At 60.4% G+C, this 19,025-nt stretch overlaps 1 protein-coding gene across 1 annotated transcript; it reads right to left on the bottom strand.

Annotated features, from left to right (window-relative positions):
- Positions 1-9,451: 9,451 nt before the first annotated feature.
- LOC309579754 (carbonic anhydrase 15-like) lies at positions 9,452-15,957 on the bottom strand (the record flags this gene model as incomplete). Its single annotated transcript, XM_082293220.1, has 8 exons — positions 9,452-9,670; positions 10,329-10,495; positions 10,667-10,733; positions 11,022-11,114; positions 11,783-11,943; positions 12,148-12,318; positions 14,296-14,331; positions 15,891-15,957. The coding sequence occupies 8 exons, from the start codon at positions 15,955-15,957 to the stop codon at positions 9,452-9,454; spliced, it is 981 nt and encodes a 326-aa protein (XP_082149346.1).
- Between the last annotated feature and the right edge of the window lie 3,068 nt (positions 15,958-19,025).

Raw genomic sequence — 19,025 nt, 5'->3', positions numbered from 1 at the left:
GCTGGCTCAGCACCCCTGTCTCTGTGTCCTTCCAACGCGCCCGCTCGCCACGCTCTGCCTGGCCCCAGCCCAGTGGCACCAGTATGGAGGGTGGGATGGGAACACATACACGTGTACACACACACTCATATTGCAGGGGCTCTGTGAAGCTTTTGCTCAACTCTGGGGGGCCCAATGAAACCCCCTGGCACTGCCAAGACCAGGGAATGAGCAGCCTCATGCGTTCATTGAACACGTGGCCCCGGCTGTGCCATCCTCGACCCTTGCTCGTTGGCCTCTGGGCGCCCGGTGCCTTGCAGGCACATGTGGCCTGTGGCAGAGGCATGGCCAGCCATGTCCCTCTGCCGCCAGGCCTGGCTCTGTCCCCATTTCTCACTCACCCCCCCGCTTCCTGGAATGGGGGTCCTGGTGCAGCTGCCAGTTAAGCACAGTCTGTCCATCACACCCTGTGCCACAGCAACACAGGCTCCTGCACGTCACACGCCCTGTCCCCATCCCCAGCACAGCCCTGGGGAAGTTTCCCTGCAGCCCTGCCCATGGAAGGGCTGACAGCCATGGCTGTGCTGAAAGCACCAGTGCTCTGCTGCTGTCACCCCATCAGGGCAGCCAGGAGCCATGCCAGGGACAGGGGCTGCGAGCACCCAGCCACGCTGTGTGCAGTTCTGGGGGAGGTGTCCCACACCAGCCTCTTGGGAAAAGGGGGGATGGCCCCCCCACACCCCCCACCAGGCTGTGCCAGTGGAGTGCCTTGCAGCACCAGGCTTTGGGTTGCCATATGTCCCTGCAAGTGTCTTCTGGGGACACAGAATCATAGAACACTAGAATGGGTTGGGTTGGAAGGGACCTTTAAAAGTCATCCCGTCCAAGCTCCCTGAAATGAGGGACATCAACAGGGACATCAACAGATCAAGTTGCTCAGAGCCCCTTTCAGCCTGACCTTGAATGTTTCCAGGGATGGGACATCCACAGCTTCCCTCAGCTACCTGTGTCAACACCTCACCATTCTCACAGTAAAAAATTTCATAATTTTATCTATCCTAAATTGACCCTTCTTTAGTAAAGAAACATTATCTCTTATCCTATTGCATCAGAGCCTGATAAAAAGTCTGTATTCTTCTTTCCTGTAAGCCCCCTTCAAGTCCTAAAAGGCTGCTATAAGGTTTTGCCAGAGCCTTCTCCTCTCCAGGCTGAACAGCCCCAACTCTCCCAGCTTTTCCTCATGGCAGAGGTGTTCCAGTGCTCTGAAATCTTTGTGGCCTCCTCTAGACTAACCCAAAGAGGTCCATATCCTTTTTATGTTGTGGGATCCAGAGCTGGACACAGCACTGCAGCTGGGGCCTCACCAGAGTGGAATAGAGGGGGAGAACCCCCTTCCTCAACCTGCTGCCCTTGTTGGTTTTGATGCAGCCCAGGACCCATTTGACTTTTTGGGCTGCAGGTGCACATTGCCAGGTCATTATCCACTGATTCCCTCAAACACTTTACAGCAGGACTGTTGTCAATTCCCTCATGCTCCAGCCTGTATTGATATGAGAGCACAGTCCCCATCTGCTTTTTGTCAGGGAGCTAGCAGCAGGCCCTGACCCCACCTGAGCTGCCAAAAGGCACCTCATGCTCCAAAACAACTTCATTGCCTTTAATCCCTCTTCATCCTCCTCCTCAGCTGGGCAGATGAGGCCTTGCCGTGGAACAGCCCCATGCACAGGTCAAACCCCCTTCCCATCACCCTGCGCAGGGGACCAGGCTGATGGGGACAGTCACCATGTCCCTTCCCATGTGTGGGGTGACAAGCTCATGGTTTTCCCAGGAAATCCAAAGTTCCACCACTACAGAGAAATGGCTATTGCTGGCCTCAAGGAAGGAGCCAGCAGCAGGATGCTCAGGGAAAAGAAGGAAGGGCAGGTGATGGAGGGATCTGTCCCACTTCGTTTCAAGACAAGCTTCTTTAACACAGTTTCCTGAGCAGAGAGAGCCCGCTGTGGCAGAGGTGCAGGGCTGGCTACTGGGGGCTACTGGGCTGTGGTAGATGGTCCTGGAGTTGAGGGTCCCTGCAGCACAGCCACATCCATCCATCCATCCATCCATCCATCCATCCATCCCAGCTCACTGATGGAGAATGTGAGCCCAGAGATGGCAGCAGCTCCTCCACACTGCCAGTGATCACCTTCCTTGCCCAAGCAAGGTTATTCCCTGGCAAACCCCTGCCTTTGGCATCTCATCCCCAGCCTTGTGGTGCTTCCAGGAGAGCTGCTGCCAGGAACTCTGCCAGCCAGAAATGCCCCAAGGACCGAGACCTGCTGCCAGGAAGGATGTTCACTTCTTTTCCACTGGAAACATCAAGGCTCAATAATTATCAATTCCAGCAGTTGTTAAATCACCTCAGCAGTGGCTGAGGCTGGAGTGAATGGCAGGTAACACAGGACCACCATCCCAGCTGTGATGCCAGATTTTACCCGAGAAATGCCTCATTTCGGGGGGGTGGGGGGGGGCAATGGAGGAGGCTGTCAGGGCAATGTTTTCCGCAGATCCTGAGATTCATCTTGACATTTCTGGAGTAAAGCCCATTCCTTGGTCACAGAACACCGGCCCCAGCTTTTCATGGGGTGTTTGGGGCCTGAGCTGGGGTCTCGCTTCAGCTCAGGTTTGTGTGGGCAGAGCACAGGCACATCTCTGACTCAGGGGGCAGGAAACCTCACTAATTATTGATTAAAAGATTTTGCTACATCTTTTCCATAAGAAACGACTGTCAAGAAAAAACTTGATTAATTATAGATCAGTGGCCCTGGCCCCTCCAGGGCTCCCATCCTCCCCTGCTGCCAACTTGGCAAATTCCCAGCCAGAGTTTTATCCTTAACAAGCCTTCAACAGGGCTGGAGAGCCTCGGCTGGGAATCACAGAGGGATGCATGACCTGATCCATCCCCTGGCAGGGAGGGAAGCAGTGTCTGGGAAGAGCAATCTGGATCCACTCCTCCACCACCCTCGTTGGGGGTGTCTGGGGAGCAAATATGCTGAGCAGAACCGAAACCTCCCTCCCCTCCCCAGCTGCAGCTCCTGCTCTTACTCTGCCGGCTCCTGCACAGCAATTTTAACAGTCATTTATTTTCTCATTTTACCCACTTGCCAGTAATTTTGAAATGAGGGGGATCTAATTTAGTAAATGAGATGCTTCAGGAGGGCTTTAATTAACTGCAAAGAGAAGCAGTGGATCCTAGGGAGGGTTGGGGCTTGGTGAGAGCTGCTTTCCCAGGCTGAGGCTCCCAGGTGGGGGCTTAACAAGGCTTTGAGGGGGCATTTGATAAACCCTGGGGGTCTGGACACCTTGGGCTCGGAGGGGTCGCACAGCTGAGAACAGAGTGAGGGATGCAGGAATGAAGGCAAAGGAGTGTGGGACTACAGGAGCTCTTGCAACCCTCATCCCCAAACCACTGCCACAAACCTCGAGCCCAAAGCTCTGCTCTGCTCCCCAAACCCTCTCTGGGTCTCCTCCATGACCACCACCTTTGGCCACATTTGTCCCCAAAAAGCAGCCCTGACTTGCTTTTTATTATTGTACATCACTGGGTGATTTCCCCAGGCCAGGCAAGCCTCAATGCCTCGTGCCAGGAGGAGGTGGGGTCTCTCTTTGTGGGGACGTGGCAGGAGCGGAGCGAGTGCACCTGGAGCTGATGAAACACCTCGTCTGGAGAGCCACGGGCGGCGTGGCACAGCCCGAGGGGAGGGGACGGCCCCGCCTGGCCCCAGCGCAGCTGTGGCCCCACAAACAGCCGCATTCCTGGAGGCAGCAGGGCTGAAACTCGAAAGCAAGAGCAGGGGCCCAGAATAGCCCCAGCCCGGGCTGGGGGGAGTGCGGCAGAGCCAGACCCACCGGGGCAGCAGTGGATGGCACAAGTCCCCTCGCTTTGGTGCTAAGGCTGTGCCAAGCCCGGGTGACACCCGTGGCCTCTGGCTGAGCCAGGGGGTGCAGCCCCTGAGCACCTGGAGGGGCAGCCGCTGGTTCCTGCACCCCATCCTGACATCCCCCCGCTCACGTAGCCATCTTCTCTGAAGGACTTGGGGAAAGGCCGTGCAGAGCCCAGATTGTGCCACGCCAGCACTGGCCCCCTGTTTTCCCCCAGCCAGCCCCACCGTGCAGCTGTGCGGCCGTGGGACATCCCCTGGCTAAATTTACTCCTCACCCACTACAGTCCCCAATCAGAAATTCGAAAGGCCTCCCCAAAAAAGGAAGCGAAACTGTCTCCAGTGGGTGCTGACGTGTGAAGGCAAGTGAGCGCCACGCGGCCGAGCCTGAGTCGGCTCAGCCCTGAGATGGTGCCAGCTCTGTGCACCAGCTCACTGGGCTCTCACCTTGGGGGGTCATCACCTTGTGGGGACACCAGCCCCTGAGATTGGGGGGTCTTGGGGTGGCATGGTGCTGCCCAAAATTGGCGGGCTGGGTGGTGGTGCTGGACCAGGGACCCACCGGGGGCTGGTGCCAAGGCTGGTGGGACTCTGTGCCATGGCAGGGTGGTGTCCCCAGGCCGGGGTCACCCTTCCTGTCCCCTGAAGGGTCCCTGACAGGGCGCCCAGTGGGGTCTTGCCTGATAGGGTGGTCCCTGCCCTGGTATGGGATGTCCCAGTTGCTGCACACATGCACACACACACGTGTGCACACACACTGCACACATATGTGCAGACACGGACACAGACACCCCCCTCCAGTGATCCCAGTGCATCCAGCCCCTGGCTGGGCACCACTGACCCCACACCTGTGGGCTTTGAGGCCAGGGAAGACCTGACACTGCTCGCATTGTGGCCTTGTGTCCCTGTGCCACTGCCACAGGGGGACCAGGCTGGCCAGCCTCCTGCTGCTACCCTGCTGTCAGGTCACCCCGAATTTACTGTCTCATTTACTGAAATAAACTGATCAGTCCCTCCCTGCTGCCAAGGCAGCCCCTTCACTGGGGTCATCCCTCAGTCCAAGCTGTTGCAGGGTACAGGGGCAGCCTCCAGGTTCACAAAATATGGGGCAGGTTTCCCCAAGTCTGGGAAATAAAACACAGGTTATAAATTAATAAAATATATGTTATAAATTAATAAAATACAATATATAAATTGTAAAATACAAGTAATGAACGACTAAATTGTATCAAACACCCCTGTGCAGCCCTGGGTCAAAAGGCTGGGTCAAAGCTGGAGACAGCCAGAGAGCATGAGACCAAGGTTTATTGCCCTGCAATTCAAAGAGAATTACATGAAATAAATAAATGTTTGAGGCTGGTGTAGTCGAAAACACAACCCAAGCAGTCAAACCCATTTGTGAAGACGAGAGCAATCATTTGCATAACTGTGTCAAAACAGCAACTGCCAGGGCACACAGCTGGCAGGAAGGTACCCCCTTGCTGGGGGTTATTTAGACGTGTATGAAACCCCACCAGAGCCTGGGGGAGAGCCCAGTAAACAGCCTCAAAGAGAAGTGCCCGGGCTTGTAAGCAGATTGTAAACAAGCTGAACCGACTCAAAAATAAACACCTTTCAGCTGCTTCAAAATATTTATCATCTCAAGTTTATTGTGGTAATAAAAAACAACCCCCAGCAGAGCCTGAGCCTGGTCTGGGCACTCAGCAAACCCTTGTTTTCTCTCATATTTGAGGTAAACAGCTGCTGATCCCCAGTCAGGTATGCTGATCGAGAAAGATTTGATTGCGGGGCTGGTGCTCCCCATCTGGAGAAATGTGGTCATTGAATTGCAGACTTTGTTAAGACTCCCTGGGTGGGACTTTTCAGTTTAATGTTAAGAAATTTCGTGTTAAGAACGTTAGTGGCTTGGTGACAACAAGGCAGTGGCAGTGGTGGCTGAGAGGTGTGGTGGGGGTGGCTACCGGGGTCCTCACCAGGCCCTCAGGAGGGACCAGAAGCATTTGGCTCACCCAGTTAGGGAGGCCTTTTAGCCAGATTTGCCTTTTTCCCTCTCCACAGCCAGCGTGGGCAGAGCAGACAGCGTGAGGGAGAGTGGAGGGGAACATGGGGTGCACTGTGGGGCGGGAGCCTGCACCCCGTGGATGTGGTGTTTAGGGACATAGCTGGACCTGGCAGTGTCAGTATGACCTTAGACAGCTTTTCCAGCCATAAGGTTTCTGGGATCCTACCCCAGCCAGTGACACCCTCACCGACAGCTCCCCACCCTGTGCACATACTGCCAGCCCTGTGCCAGAGCCACAGCCGTTCCCCTTCCTCTGCAGCCACTGTGGGGAAAAACACCAGGTTTAAACATTCCTGCCATGTTTTGGGCACTTTTGGCGGGACCCCCCGGGCTGGCTCTGAGCAGGGGGTGTGGATGCACATCACAGCCCCCAGGTGAGCCAGGCGCTCACAGGCAGCTGTTTTGACCGCAGTCCCGCGGCTTGGAAATAGCCCTTGCTAAAATTACAGCCCGCCAAAACCGAGAGCCCGCCAAAACCAAGAGCCCGCTTCGGCCAAACACCAGCTGGGAGCCAGGAATAGCCCTGGCCTCGCCATGCTCCATTGCCTTGGCACAAACTTTCCAGCACGTGGCGCCCCGAGCATCGCTGCCGTGCGGCGGGCAGGGCGAGAGCGGGAAAAGCTGGCTTTTGGCCCCCACTCAGCAGTGGCTCATGGGAGGGAGGTGCATTCCCATGTTCTTTCCCAGGAAGCCCAGCATTCCCAGCAGAGGCACAGCACCTCCCCAGATTTTGGGTCCCAGCAGGGCTGCCCAGTGTGCTGAGCCTTTGGGGTGGTTCTGGTGTGCAGCTGTACGGTCTCTGCTGGCAGACCCTGCCTGGTGCCACTACCATCCTCTGCTGGGGACAGCACAGCCAGCCAGGATAGGTCCCCCAGGTGATGAGGACCCTATAGGGTGCCTGCTCCCAGAGCTACTGCCCAACATTTTGGTTCCCAATGCCTTTGGGATCCACAGCCTGTGCCCTCCATGGTCCCCCCTGGGCAGACACCTGGTCCCACTGCCTGGGGCCTCTCACACCCTGGCCTGGTGCTGGACTGGGGGGCTGCAGCCATGTGGGGCTCACCACAGCAAACTGGGCCCTCTGTAATCCCCACTGTAAGAATCTGTTCCCACCAGCTGGGGCTGGGCCCTGCCTGGGCTGGACCTGGGCATGTCTGTGGGGCAGCTGCCCTGCGGCCTTTGGGCACAAGAGGCTGGAGCTGGGCAGTGCAGCTGGAAATGGTGGGACACAAATGGACATGGGGGCACAGACAGCATGGAGGACATGAGAACATGGAGGGGCAGGGGACACAGGAGGGGACATGATGGGACATGGCAGGAAGAGAGGGCAAAGTAGGGGGGTGGTAGGGCACAGGGAGCATGGGAACACTGAGGCTAGGGACATGAAGATACAAGGCACAATGGCATCGGGATGTGGGGGATACTGGCAAGAGGCCATGGAAGCCAGTGGCACAGGAGATACAGGGGCCAGGGGCATGGCGACACAAGGAAGAGTGGTATGAGGACACAAGGGACAGCAGCAGGAGGATATGGGACACAGGGGCAGGAGGACAGGGGTGACAGTGACATGGAGACAGTGGCATGAGGACAAAAGGGACAAGAACATAGGGAACGGGGCAGAGGAGAAAAGTGAGTGAGGACATGAGGGGATAGGGACACAGGACACAGGGGACAGGGGTCCGAGGATACAAAGGAAAGGGCCCCAAGAACACGGGGAACAGGGACAGCAGGACAGAGGTGGCACTGGCAGAGATGGGGACACAAGAACAAGGGACAGAGGGAAACGGGGCACAGGTGGCAGTGTCAGGGATGGGGACAGAGGGACAAGGGCACGGGCGGCAGGGATGGGGACGGGGAGAGAGGGATACGGAGCACGGGTGGCAGTGTTAGGGATGGGGAGAGAGGGACACGGGGTGCGGGCGGCGGGGATGGGGATGGGGATGGAGGGGTAGGGATGGGGATGGAGATGGGGACAGAGGGATGGGGATGGGGACAGAGGGGTGGGGATGGGGACAGAGGGATGGGGACAGAGGGATGGGGATGGGGATGGGGATGGGGATGGGGATGGGGATGGGGATGGGGATGGGGACAGAGGGGTGGGGATGGGGATGGGGACAGAGGGATGGGGATGGGGATGGGGATGGGGACAGAGGGATGGGGATGGGGATGGGGACAGAGGGATGGGGATGGGGACAGAGGGATGGGGATGGGGATGGGGACAGAGGGATGGGGATGGGGACAGAGGGACGCGGGGCGCGGGCGGCGGTGGCGGGGCCGCGCGGAGGGCGCCCCCTGGCGGCGGCCAGGCCGCTGCGGGCGGCTCTCCGTGCGCGTGCTCGCGGCGCCCCCGCGTGTCCCCGTGTCCCCATGTCCCCGTGTCCGGCGTGTCCCCGTGTCCCCATGTCCCCATGTCCTCGTGTCCCCATGTCCCCGTGTCCCCGTGTCCCCCGTGTCCGGCGTGTCCCTGTGTCCCCATGTCCCCGTGTCCCCATGTCCCCGTGTCCGGCGTGTCCCCGTGTCCCCGTGTCCCGTGGCTCCAGCCCTGAGCTCCGGGGGATCACATCCCCCCGGCCTGGGGGTCGGCGGGTCTGCGACGGGGGCCCTCCACGCACGGAGAGCTCCTTGCAGCGAGGGCTTCACCCCAGGGGGATGCTCAGGACCGCCGCACCCACGGGTGCTACGGCCACCGCCGGGGCTGGGGGCTCGAGCCCTGCACTGGCAGTGGTTCCCTCCAGAAATGATGAAAAACCTCACCCTGCCCCGCTCTTCTCCCAGATAATGGCCTGTGCTCTTCACCCATAATTCAGGAGAAGATGGGAACATGCCTGGAGCTCCAGCACATTAATTATGAACCCCCCCACACACACGCAGCCCTGCCCCGGCAGCGCCGGCAGCTGCAGTTATTCCTGCCAGCACAAAATGAGCTCCGTGGAAAGATCCCTGTGTCCTGCACAAGGGCACTGCAGGTGCCGTGTTCCCAGTGACGCCCCCATCCCTCCAACAGCCAGCCCCAGCCCTGGGGAAAGCGACGGGGCAGCGTCTGCAGCACAGGGACCGCATGGATCGTGAGCCAGGGCCGGGATTTGGCTCTCTCCTGCCCGCCTGCGCCACCACGCAGGGGACAGCCCGGAATGCCACCCAGACACCACCCCCAGCTCCCTGCCCACTGACCCCACGGTGCCCCACGAGCACCTGCCCCAGATGTCGAAGGGACACAGAGCCAGCAACAAAGAGGCAGCAAACCACAGCCACTGGTGAGGACCTTGGCTTTATTGCAGCCTCTACAGCATCCCCCTCGCAGCAGCTCCCACTGCCCATCTACAGGGGCATCCCAGGGTAGCTCCAGGCTTGCAGAGATTCACCTCTGCAGAGATGCAGGTTCACAAAATCTTCGCCCAGCCAAGGTTTCAACGTGCTTTTTTTTTTGTGTTTTCCCATTTCCCATGAACAAGATGCGTCGCTTCCATCTCCCCTGCAGCAGGGCCAGACCCTACGGGGCTGGCAAGAAGAGGCTGAGCAAGGCCAGGAGGAGCAGAGGCAAGAGGAGCTGGTGGTGGCCCCCATGCAGGGACCCACCTCTGGCTGTGGCCCCCCGGGAGGCAAAGATCTTCCGGCTGCGGAGGGGCTGCGGCGGGCGGAAGTTGTTGATCATCTTTAGGAGCATGGATCCCTCGAGTGGGAAGTGGAGGGTGCTGACGAATGCTTTCAGCTGCACAGGGAGAGAGGGAGGGTGAGCAGCTGGATTGCCAGGCACCCCAAACCCCTGCCCACGGCAAACCCCCCTCATACTGCCCTGTTGCCAGGGGCACAGGACCCATGGCATGGCCCCACAGCAGTGGGTGTTCTCCCACCACCCCCACCGCTCTTCTGAAGCCAGACCCACAGGTAGGCACAGAGGCAGGTCCTTACAAGGATCAGGTCTTGAGTTTTAAAGGAGCTAATTGTGGTTTTTTGCCAACAGCGAGCACTTAAAGAGTGGCTGGCCCATGACTTCCTCAAGAAAACACATCTACTAAGATGCTTGGGCAGCAGAGAATTCCTTCCTTCCATCCATCCATCCATCTATCCATCCATCCATCCATCCATCTCCTTGGAGCCTCTACTGAGCTTCAACGGATGCACTCCTATTTCTCTTTCCGAATGCCAAGGCTGGGTAGGAGAGCAGTATGGATGGGATTTCTTCCCACTGGCAGGTGGCCACGTCTCCATTGCTTAACCTTCATAAAATTAATTAATTGCCAAGTTGCCAGGAGCATTATTATAGAGATGACTTTCCCTGTGCTCTTGCTCAAGGGTCAGGAAGGACAAGGAGAGAGGTCACCCTGGGGATCCAGCCTTTTGTGTGCTGGGGCTGTACATGCCAGTACCTGCTCCTGGCCAATTTCCACTGGCTCCTCGAAAACAGTCCAGACAACGGCCTCGCTGCAGTCGGGGGTGGTGAGGGAGCCCTGGTAGCGGTAGTAGCCGGAGAGCCGGCCGGCACGCGGCAGCAGCGTGCTCAGGCGGAAGGTGGAGGCCAAATCCACAGAGTCCCCTGTGGGCCAAGACAGGGATACTCAGCCTGTGCTCTGCTGAGGGTGTGGGGACAGCAGGGCCCCCATCAGTTTCCCTTCAGCCAGATGAACCCACAGTCTGGCAGGTCCCCCTGCCCTCCCACACCAGGGTCTCCCCTTTCCTGCCCCACCCTGATGAGGAGGCGACTCACCAGCGTGGGAGACATTCCTGAGCCCCGCCACGATGGTGTTATAGTTGGTGTTAGTGGTTTCAGAGACCTGTGTACGGGGAGAATAAGTGGTTGAAGTCAGGCAGAGCCTGGGCAGGGCAGAGCTGGGTCATCCTGTCCTGCCAAGCAACCACAGGCAGAGCCAGCCCTGCCTCACATTGTTGCAGAGCAGTGGGGAAGGGTTCCCAGCGCTCTCTTGCACAGTCAGTGGGTTCCCCAGCCTCTCCTGGCCTTGACCCAGCCCTCCTGCCCCTTCCTGCTCCCTCAGGACACCCGTACAATGCTCCCCCGGCTGCACCACCAGCACCCAGTTTCTAGGGGGCCCCTGCAGACCCACCTGGAAGAAGAAGCCAAGGACAGCCAGCCCATTGGGATGCCCCTTGGCCTCTGCCAGTGTCTGGTACTTGACATTCATGTGGACGATGTGCATCTGAGGAAAGCACAGAGGAGCCAGGCGTGGACAACTGCCCCCAGCCAACACCCTGGCAGCAGGACATTCTGCTATGGGTCCTTCCAGCCAGCTTGGGATGGCCGGACACTGAGTCAACCTCTCCCAGTAAAGCCCTCCTGGTCCCACTGGCACTTCTGTGGGGTGGGTGTTCGGAGGATCAAAGCACCCCAACGAAGCAAGCATCCTTTGAAGGGTGTGCAAAAGGGGGACAGCAGTCCCGGGGTGTGCCAGACACAGAACATAAATTCTGCTTTCCTCTGGCAGATAATGAATATTTTAGAGGAGCAGAGCCTCTTTCATCCAGAAGGATCCCGATGTGCTTGGCACAGCACATTCCTGCTTGCTCTCACTTGCATTCACTAGCTCAGTGTGTGGTCCCATTAGGGCACAGAGCCCCCCAAATCCTTCTGAGTGCCTCAGATGAGGCAGCTTGGCCATGCATGGTAAAGAAACACCTCTAGTCTCACGTCAGCTGCTTTTTCACCACCCAGGTGCCTGTGCAGGGGCACAGTTGAACCCGCCAGTGCAGAGTCACAGAGTTCAGTCACCTGCTGCATGACAGCCTTGGGGTGTCCCAGCATCACCCCTTCCCACCACACCAAGGGCTTGGGCGACCCAGAATGTGATGAGGGCTTTTTCTCACCTACCTCCATGGGAAGCTGGCGCCCGTCAAGGGTGTGCTCAGAACCATTCCCGGCTGGGCTGCCCCAGTGGAAGTGGAGCTGGATAGCACGGTACCTGCTGGGGAGGCCCCCGCCGCTGATGGTGATGTGCTCAGAGGCCGATTCACTCGCCAGGCTCAGCATCACTGCAAGGGCAGCAGGGCAGGGTGAGGGGGGGCTTAGGATGGGCAGCAGCCCTGGCACAGCTCCTTCTCCCTGGCTTCATCCCAGCACTAACATTAACCTGCATGGGATCCTGGAGCACCTGGGAGTGGCACCAGAGCCAAGCCCCAGTCAGGATGGTGACTGGGGAACTGGGGCAGGGGAAGGTGCCCGGCTTCAGCACGCACCTGTGTGCCCGTTGTTCGTCAGCCTCCACTTGCCAGGGGGAGCCTGGTCGTAGCCCTCGAAGAGGATGTCCCCGAGGCCACCATCCCGCTGCAGCCGGCGCCTGTCGATGTTCACAGGGGACTGCTTGTCGCCACCGCATGTGGCTTTCAGCTCCTTCCAGTGGCTGGGCCCTGTGGAGGAGGAGCAGGGGCACCACGGGCAGCCGCCGAGCCACCACTGCCCCCGGGGGGGACACAAGGCCACGGGTGGCTTTGTCCCCAACCAGCCCTCCTGTCCCTGCCAGCTCAGCTGTGCTCTCTTGGATCCCATGGGAACTGCTCCCTGCCCAGCTAAGTTTCCTTCCTAATGATGAGCAGGGGCTGGTCGCAGCCTCATCCATAATTCAGCAGGATTTCCTCGAGGGGCCAGGGGCTATATTTATCCTGGCAGCAGCATCCACATCAACGCTGGTGAAGGGCAGGCTTTTTTCTCCTGCCCCTTCTGCCCGTTCCTGGGTTTTAGCATGTTTAACCTACTCACGCTGGTTCTGTCCAGCTGTGACAGGTGACAGTGCAACTTGGCCACACAACTCATCCTGGGGCAAATCCTACACCAGTTCCAGTGTGACCACACAATGCCCATCAGCAGCTCCTGGGGTGGGGGGGGTCACCGTGGCAGGAGCTGGGTGAGGACACGGCAGCGCTGGCAGCTGACTGGACCCCCTGCAAACCCACAGTGCTGCCTGGGGGCTGTGAGCAGGGTTCCCATGGCTGCCACCACGGCCAGACCACACAACCAACCCATAAACATAGCTTGTCCCCATTGCCCAGGCATCATCTCTTCTTGCAACACTTGTTGCAGCCCACAGCTGTTGGATGTAGCCAGCCAGCCACCCTGCTGGTCACTGGTCCAGCGTGGCTGCCACAGCACCCCACTCCTGCTGGTGCAGCCCGGGTTAGAGGTGTCAGCGCCGGGCACTGCTGGTATCTGGGCTCAGTCCAGCCAGGGAACAGGAGCTCCCTCAGTGTTTCCAGCCCTGTCCTCCCAGGGCATCTCCATTCCCAGGGGAGCTCAGCACATCCCAGCAGGCACTGTTGGCTCTTCTCACACACACATTATGGCTGGGCTGCCTTTGCCTACAGCCAGGGTTTGGGGAACTGTTCCCCCAGCAGTGCCCCCTGGTTCAGCTCTGATGTTTACCTTCCTCTTGGGCAGACAAACCACAGACACTTGTGGGCTGTATTCCACCTCCTGCCCCGTGGGCTCAGCCCTTACCCTTTATGGTCTCCTCTCATTACTTCAGGCAACTTTTTGCCTGGAAGCGCTGGGAGCTGCAGCCTGGCCTTGCCACCATCCCACCAGGTCCCTGGTACAGTGTAACTGGGTGGCCCCACAGATTACCAGGTGCCTTCATTAAGGGGCCATTCCACACGGCTCTGCTGCGGGCACACTGCCGGCTCCACGCTGCTCCAGCCGCTTCCCACCGGCCCCTGTCCCCTGCCAAAACCTGCCCTCGCTGCCAGCCCGGCAACCTTAAACCGGGTGAGACCGAGCCTCACTCCGACAGGGATGAGCGGAGCCGGCAATCCACACTCACAAGCCACAGGGCATGTAAACCCAAGAGCTATAAAACAGTTGGGCCGTAACAGCTGATTAAATGCTTGATGATCTTTAATTAACCTTTTACAAGCTATTTGTAATTTGTATTTGTATGTTTTGAGACAAAGTGCCCCCAGCCATGCTTCCCTCCCCAGCCAGGCAGGGCTGCTGCCTGCTCAAAGGGAGTTGTCCCTCCTCAGTCGGGCCCCTGGGCCCCAGTCCCCCTTGCTGCCTGCACTGCACTGGGTTTTTAATAGCGTATTTTAAAAGCTGGACTTAATTTGTTTCAGGTGGAAGGAGGAAAGCTGGTGCTGCCCCAGGAGCACCCGGACCTGGCTGAGGTGAGGGATGGGACTGAGTCACTCCAAGAAGCTCTGCAGCAACAAAAAAGTGAAGCTCCTCTAACCATTGCAACTGTTGGTGTGACATGGGGGGTTTGCCCTTTTCCATGCCATGCTCCCCCCGGGCCTTGCTGATGCTGCCCAGGTGCCCTTGGCCAGGCACTGTGGGGAGACACGAGGGTCTGAGCCTTGCACAGCCCCAGCACCCCCACACTTGGCACCACTCACCGCATTGGGGGTCCTGAGAGTCGTAACACCACTGCCCTGCGGGAGAAAGGAAAGCTCAGGGCAGGTGATGGAGACAGGCACCCCCTCCCCAAACCCACCTGCGGCCGTGCCCAACCCCCCAGCAATGAGGACATCCCCCAGTGCAGCCCGGGGTCCCACCAACACTTGTGTTCATCACAGTTATTTTTGGTGCTAGTGTTTTCGCACCCTCCCTGCCTCCCCCAGACGCTCCACAGGGAAACCTCCCTCGGTATCGCTGCTCCGAGGCAGCCAAACCTCGCTGCTCACTGTGCTCCTTCCCCAGCTCTTGTGGGCCATCCCCCCTTACCCATCCTGGGGAGCCAAGGCATCCCCTCACCCCACAGCAGATGCCTTGCGGCCCCCAGGAGCCGAGGGGAGCCGCCGCAGCCCTTCCCGGTGTCCCCGCGGCTCCCGCGGGTGGGCTGGCAGCGGCAGCAGGCGGGCGGTGGGCAGGCCCGAGCGATGGTGGCTGGTCCCGTCACTCAGGGCCACCTCAGCCAGAGCTGCCGAACTCCCACCGGCGCTCGGGTGGCTGTGGGTACCACAGGCTCGATGACAAATGCTGGCACAGCAGGTGCAGGGACACCGAGGGGATGCCGAGAAAGCTGGAGCCCTGCTTCTGCTCTGCTGTCTGCACATCCACCCAGGACCATCAGCTCTGCAGAGGGAGCTGGGGAGTGCACCCCTTCCCTCCTCAGCTCCCCGCTCTGCTCCTGGCAGGAGGCACAGAGCAACCTGGTGCTGCCCGGGGCCAGCCCACGTGAACGGTCCCCGCTGATGGCCGAGGGGCCGTGCCAGCGGGCCCGGCTGCAGGCGAGCCGAGCCACGCTCTCGTGCCAGCCACAGCCGCTCGGACCAGCAGGACAAAGGCAGCCCTGCCTGCCTCCACCTGTGCTGCTCAAGGCCCCAGCCTGCCGCACTGCATCCAAAGTCTCACTTACAGTGGTACGGGAGACGCCAGCCCCAGAGGAGAACGGGGAGCGGGACAGTGCAGGCAGGACTCGGACGGTCCCTAGAGCAGGGATCTTGGGGTCCAGGGGCAAGCCGAACTCCTGGGAAATCCTCAGACCTGCACGCACCAGCCCTCGAGCATCCTCCGGCAGGAGCCAAGGTAGCGCTGGGCAGCCCCAGCCTGGCCCGGCAGCAGGTGAGCACCCAGCGCCTCGGCCCGGGACGGCAGCGCCCGTTCGCCCGGAGGTTTCGTCCTCATTGGTGTTTCCCGGTGGTGCGGGTCTGTGGGGTGGATGGGCTGAAGCCCAAGACCCCAGTGTCCCAAGGGGGCCCTGGCCCGACCACCTCCTGCCAGCACAGACAGCCCCAGGCGGGCTGAGAGCCCCCGAGGCCGGCGGTGCACAGGGCCATCCGGCAGCGGGGAGGGGGTGCTGGGAGGGCAGAAGAGGGCTCCTGGGACAGACTAGGTCCCCCAGTCCCTGTTGCCAACCCCTCAGCCCGCATCACCCCTCGACACGTGGGAAGCGAATGGAATAAGCGGCGCCCCCCAGCCCCCCCAGTCCCGCGCCCCCGTCCTCTCCACCCGCGGGACCCCCGGCTCCGCCGCCCCGGGCGCAGCTCACCTCCCGCGGCCGCTCGCACGACGAGGGGCAGTGTCAGGAAAGTTATGCCGAGCCCGGTGGGGCCCATGGCGGCGGGGGGCAGCGGGGGGATCCCCGCACCGCCCCGTCCCGTCCCGTCCCTCCGCAGTGCGCCCGGTGCTGGGCTGGGGCGGGCGGCAGCGCTGGCAGCGCCCGCAGCCCGGGAGATGCTCGGCTACAGCCTGGGCTCTGCTCTTACATATTCATCACCCGGGCTGAGTTTTTAACTCCTCGGCTGCTAGGAGGGAGCAGGGAGAGCCCGGCCCCCGGCCAGCCCCCCGCGCCCGCCGGGTCCCTGCCCGCCGTGACAGGGACAGGCGGGGAGCGGGGGCTGGCGGAGCCCACGGGTGCTGCGCTCCCCGCCGATACCATCCCGCTCTCCATCCCCAAAGCTGGAGGTCGGCAGCATCCCCGCAGTGCCCCATCCCGCCCCCGCACAGTGTGTGGGACTACAGATGGACTTCAGGGGCCTGCCAGGAGGCGGAACGGGCTGGGGACAGCAGCTTTGGCCCATCCCCTCCCCATTCCTTGCAGACACAGGCTGTGGGACATACCCTCCCCCCAACTTTGGGAACTCCCCAGCCAGCAGCGGGTCCTGCATCTCCCGTGACTGAGCGTGATGGTTCCCACCTGGTGATGGGCAGGCGGTGCCATGGAGACCCACAGTCCAAACCCAGCTCATGCCTGCAAGCAGAGGCCCCTCCCTGGACAAAGCCCAGCAAGCACCTCCTGGAGCCCCATCCTCGGGGCCCAGGCGGCCTCCACAGCCATGCTATAGGGGACCCCCAGTCCCTGCAGTCACTAAGGAGCCACACAGTGCTGGGGCAGGATTCAGCCCTTTCCTCTCCAGCGGGCACAAGGCTGCACTGGCTCACACTCACAGCCATGGGACACTGACTGGCCAGTGCAGGGGGGCAGTGCTGGGGCACCCACCCGAGCAGCACTCGAGCCCAGTGCAGGCATCCCGTGCTGGTGGGTGCAGCTGTTCAGCTCCTCAGCACAGAGTGAGCATATGCCATCCCATTGCACCGGTCCAGGCAGGTCCCACAGGAGCCAGGATCTCAGCAGGTAGGTAGGAAGGGGGTGAGAACTCAGGAGCATGGTGTTATCACGTTCTCCTAAAATATCTGTGCCATCTTCAGGCAGCAGAGGAAAGGAGGCCAAGGGGCCCAGCCTGCAGCTCCCCTCGCCGGCACTTGGCCCTGGCCGGGAGCACTGGCGAGTCACTGCCAGGATGAACAAACCCAGGAGGCAGTGGGAAGCAGCCTCCTGCTACCGGCTTGGCCAGGGATGGGCTCTGGCTCAGCAGAGCTGCTTGGCTGCTGTGTGCTACAAGGGGCTCATCCCCAGCAGTGATTCTTTGGGGCACCTTCTTCTCCGCCAGGCAGCACCAGCCCCAGGCAGTGCCTGGGCAGCACCAAGCCGCGTTTGGGCCCCAGTGCAGGGCACAGAGGAGGGCGGCAGCACAGGTGTCCCCATGCCTGCTCTGGATCTGCGCCATGGCTGACACTTGGCCCCTGCTCCAGGGATGAGGTAGTCTGCAGAGGGCTGTGGTCATCCTTCCGGAGAGAGCCGCAAAGGGCGGGCAGGTGGGACAGAGGGTCGCACCAGCTCTGCAGCCTGCTGCCGACTGCTGCCGGGAAAGAGAGGAGCTGTTCCAGCACTCGTGGTACCAAGACCTCCCTTGAAAACATGAGCCCACCAAGTGACCCCTCTTCCTACACACCCACAGCAGGACTGCCCATATTGCCAGGTGGTGGGGAGAAGCCCAAGACTCTTGGGGTCAAGATGAGACTCACTGCACCATGGACACTTTTTTAGGTTTTCAGGCTTCTCTAGTGGTGATTTTTAGCAAGGGGGGCAAGAGCAGAGTGTGGGGCTCAGCACAGCCCCAGAAAGAAGCAGAAGCAGAGCAAGGAAGCAGTGGGGTCTACAAGGCATGTGGAAAGGCAGCGGCAGCACCGCAGCACTGTGCCCTACCCTGCTCCCACCCATCCCCACTGCTCTGCTCCCTAGGGTGCATGGCTGGCTGCGGCACCCGTGCTAGGCGGGGGAAACCTCCAGTTTCTATAGGAACCGGATCAAGCCTTGAAATTGCCGGCCTTGATGACGTGGTGTGGTGGTGGAGCTCACAGCTGATCCTACAGCTTTGAGACGTCCTCATAGGGCGACCCCACATCCATCAGCCTGCTGCCACAGAGCCAGGAGGCAGCGAGGTCCCCGCAGACACGCATAGTCACAGCACCAAGGGCAAGAGCCGTGATAAGGGGAAAAATACCAGCGAAAGATAAAAGTAGTTACTTAAGCTGCAGCCATCGATTGGTCGTGGGCACGGTGCCTCCCTGGTGGGAACCCCCACCACGTGCACCGTCAGCTAGCCCTGCGCCAGCACACGGCAGAGCTGCCAACAGCTCCTGGAGGTAAATCCTGCACTGCCACGAGGGAGCCTGGCCGGGGACCCGGGCTGACAGGAACAGTGACAAGACCAAGACTTGAGCCGCCAGAGTGTGGTTCACATCACCCAGGGATGAGTGCACGAAGAGATGCGGGCATCCAGGAGGCAAAGTTCACAGGCAGTAAATACTCTGATCTTTGATCCCCATAATAAGCTGGTGCTAGCCCAGGAAGAAGGCCGGGAGCGGGGCAGGGAGCGCAGCAGGAGCCGGCTCCGGCGCCGGCACAAAGGAGGCACTGTGGCCGGCAGATGCGCTCCGGCCGCACGCCGCTGCACAGCCCCTTCATTCATCCCACGCTCCCACCGCCGCCGGGGTCAGCGACATCTCCCCCCCCACGGCCTGGCACCCCCGGGGTCACTGCCAGCACACGGCCCCGGCTGACACGCTCCCCCGCCCTGGCTCTCTCCCAGGGGCTGAGTGCCCCGGACACGCCGTGCTGGGCACAGCTGCTCATCACCCTCTCAGAAAAACGCATTTTAAGCTGCTAAGAGCTTACAGCAGGAGGCTGCCCAGCAATGTCCTGCCACAGCACCCGAGGGCCAGCACGGACAGCTGCCTCCGCACACGTGTGTCCCCGGGTCACGGAGGGGAGCCCCGAGAGCCGTGGCTGTGCTTCGGACAATCCACGCTGCTCCCTACGGGAACTGTCCCGTCCCCAGGC

The sequence above is a fragment of the Coloeus monedula genome (genome assembly GCF_965178545.1).
Source record: "Coloeus monedula genome assembly, chromosome: 18".
In the NCBI taxonomy this organism is placed as follows: Eukaryota; Metazoa; Chordata; class Aves; order Passeriformes; family Corvidae; genus Coloeus; species Coloeus monedula.
The sequence above is the reverse complement of the archived record's forward strand: the minus strand, read 5'-3'. Positions and strand labels throughout refer to the sequence as shown.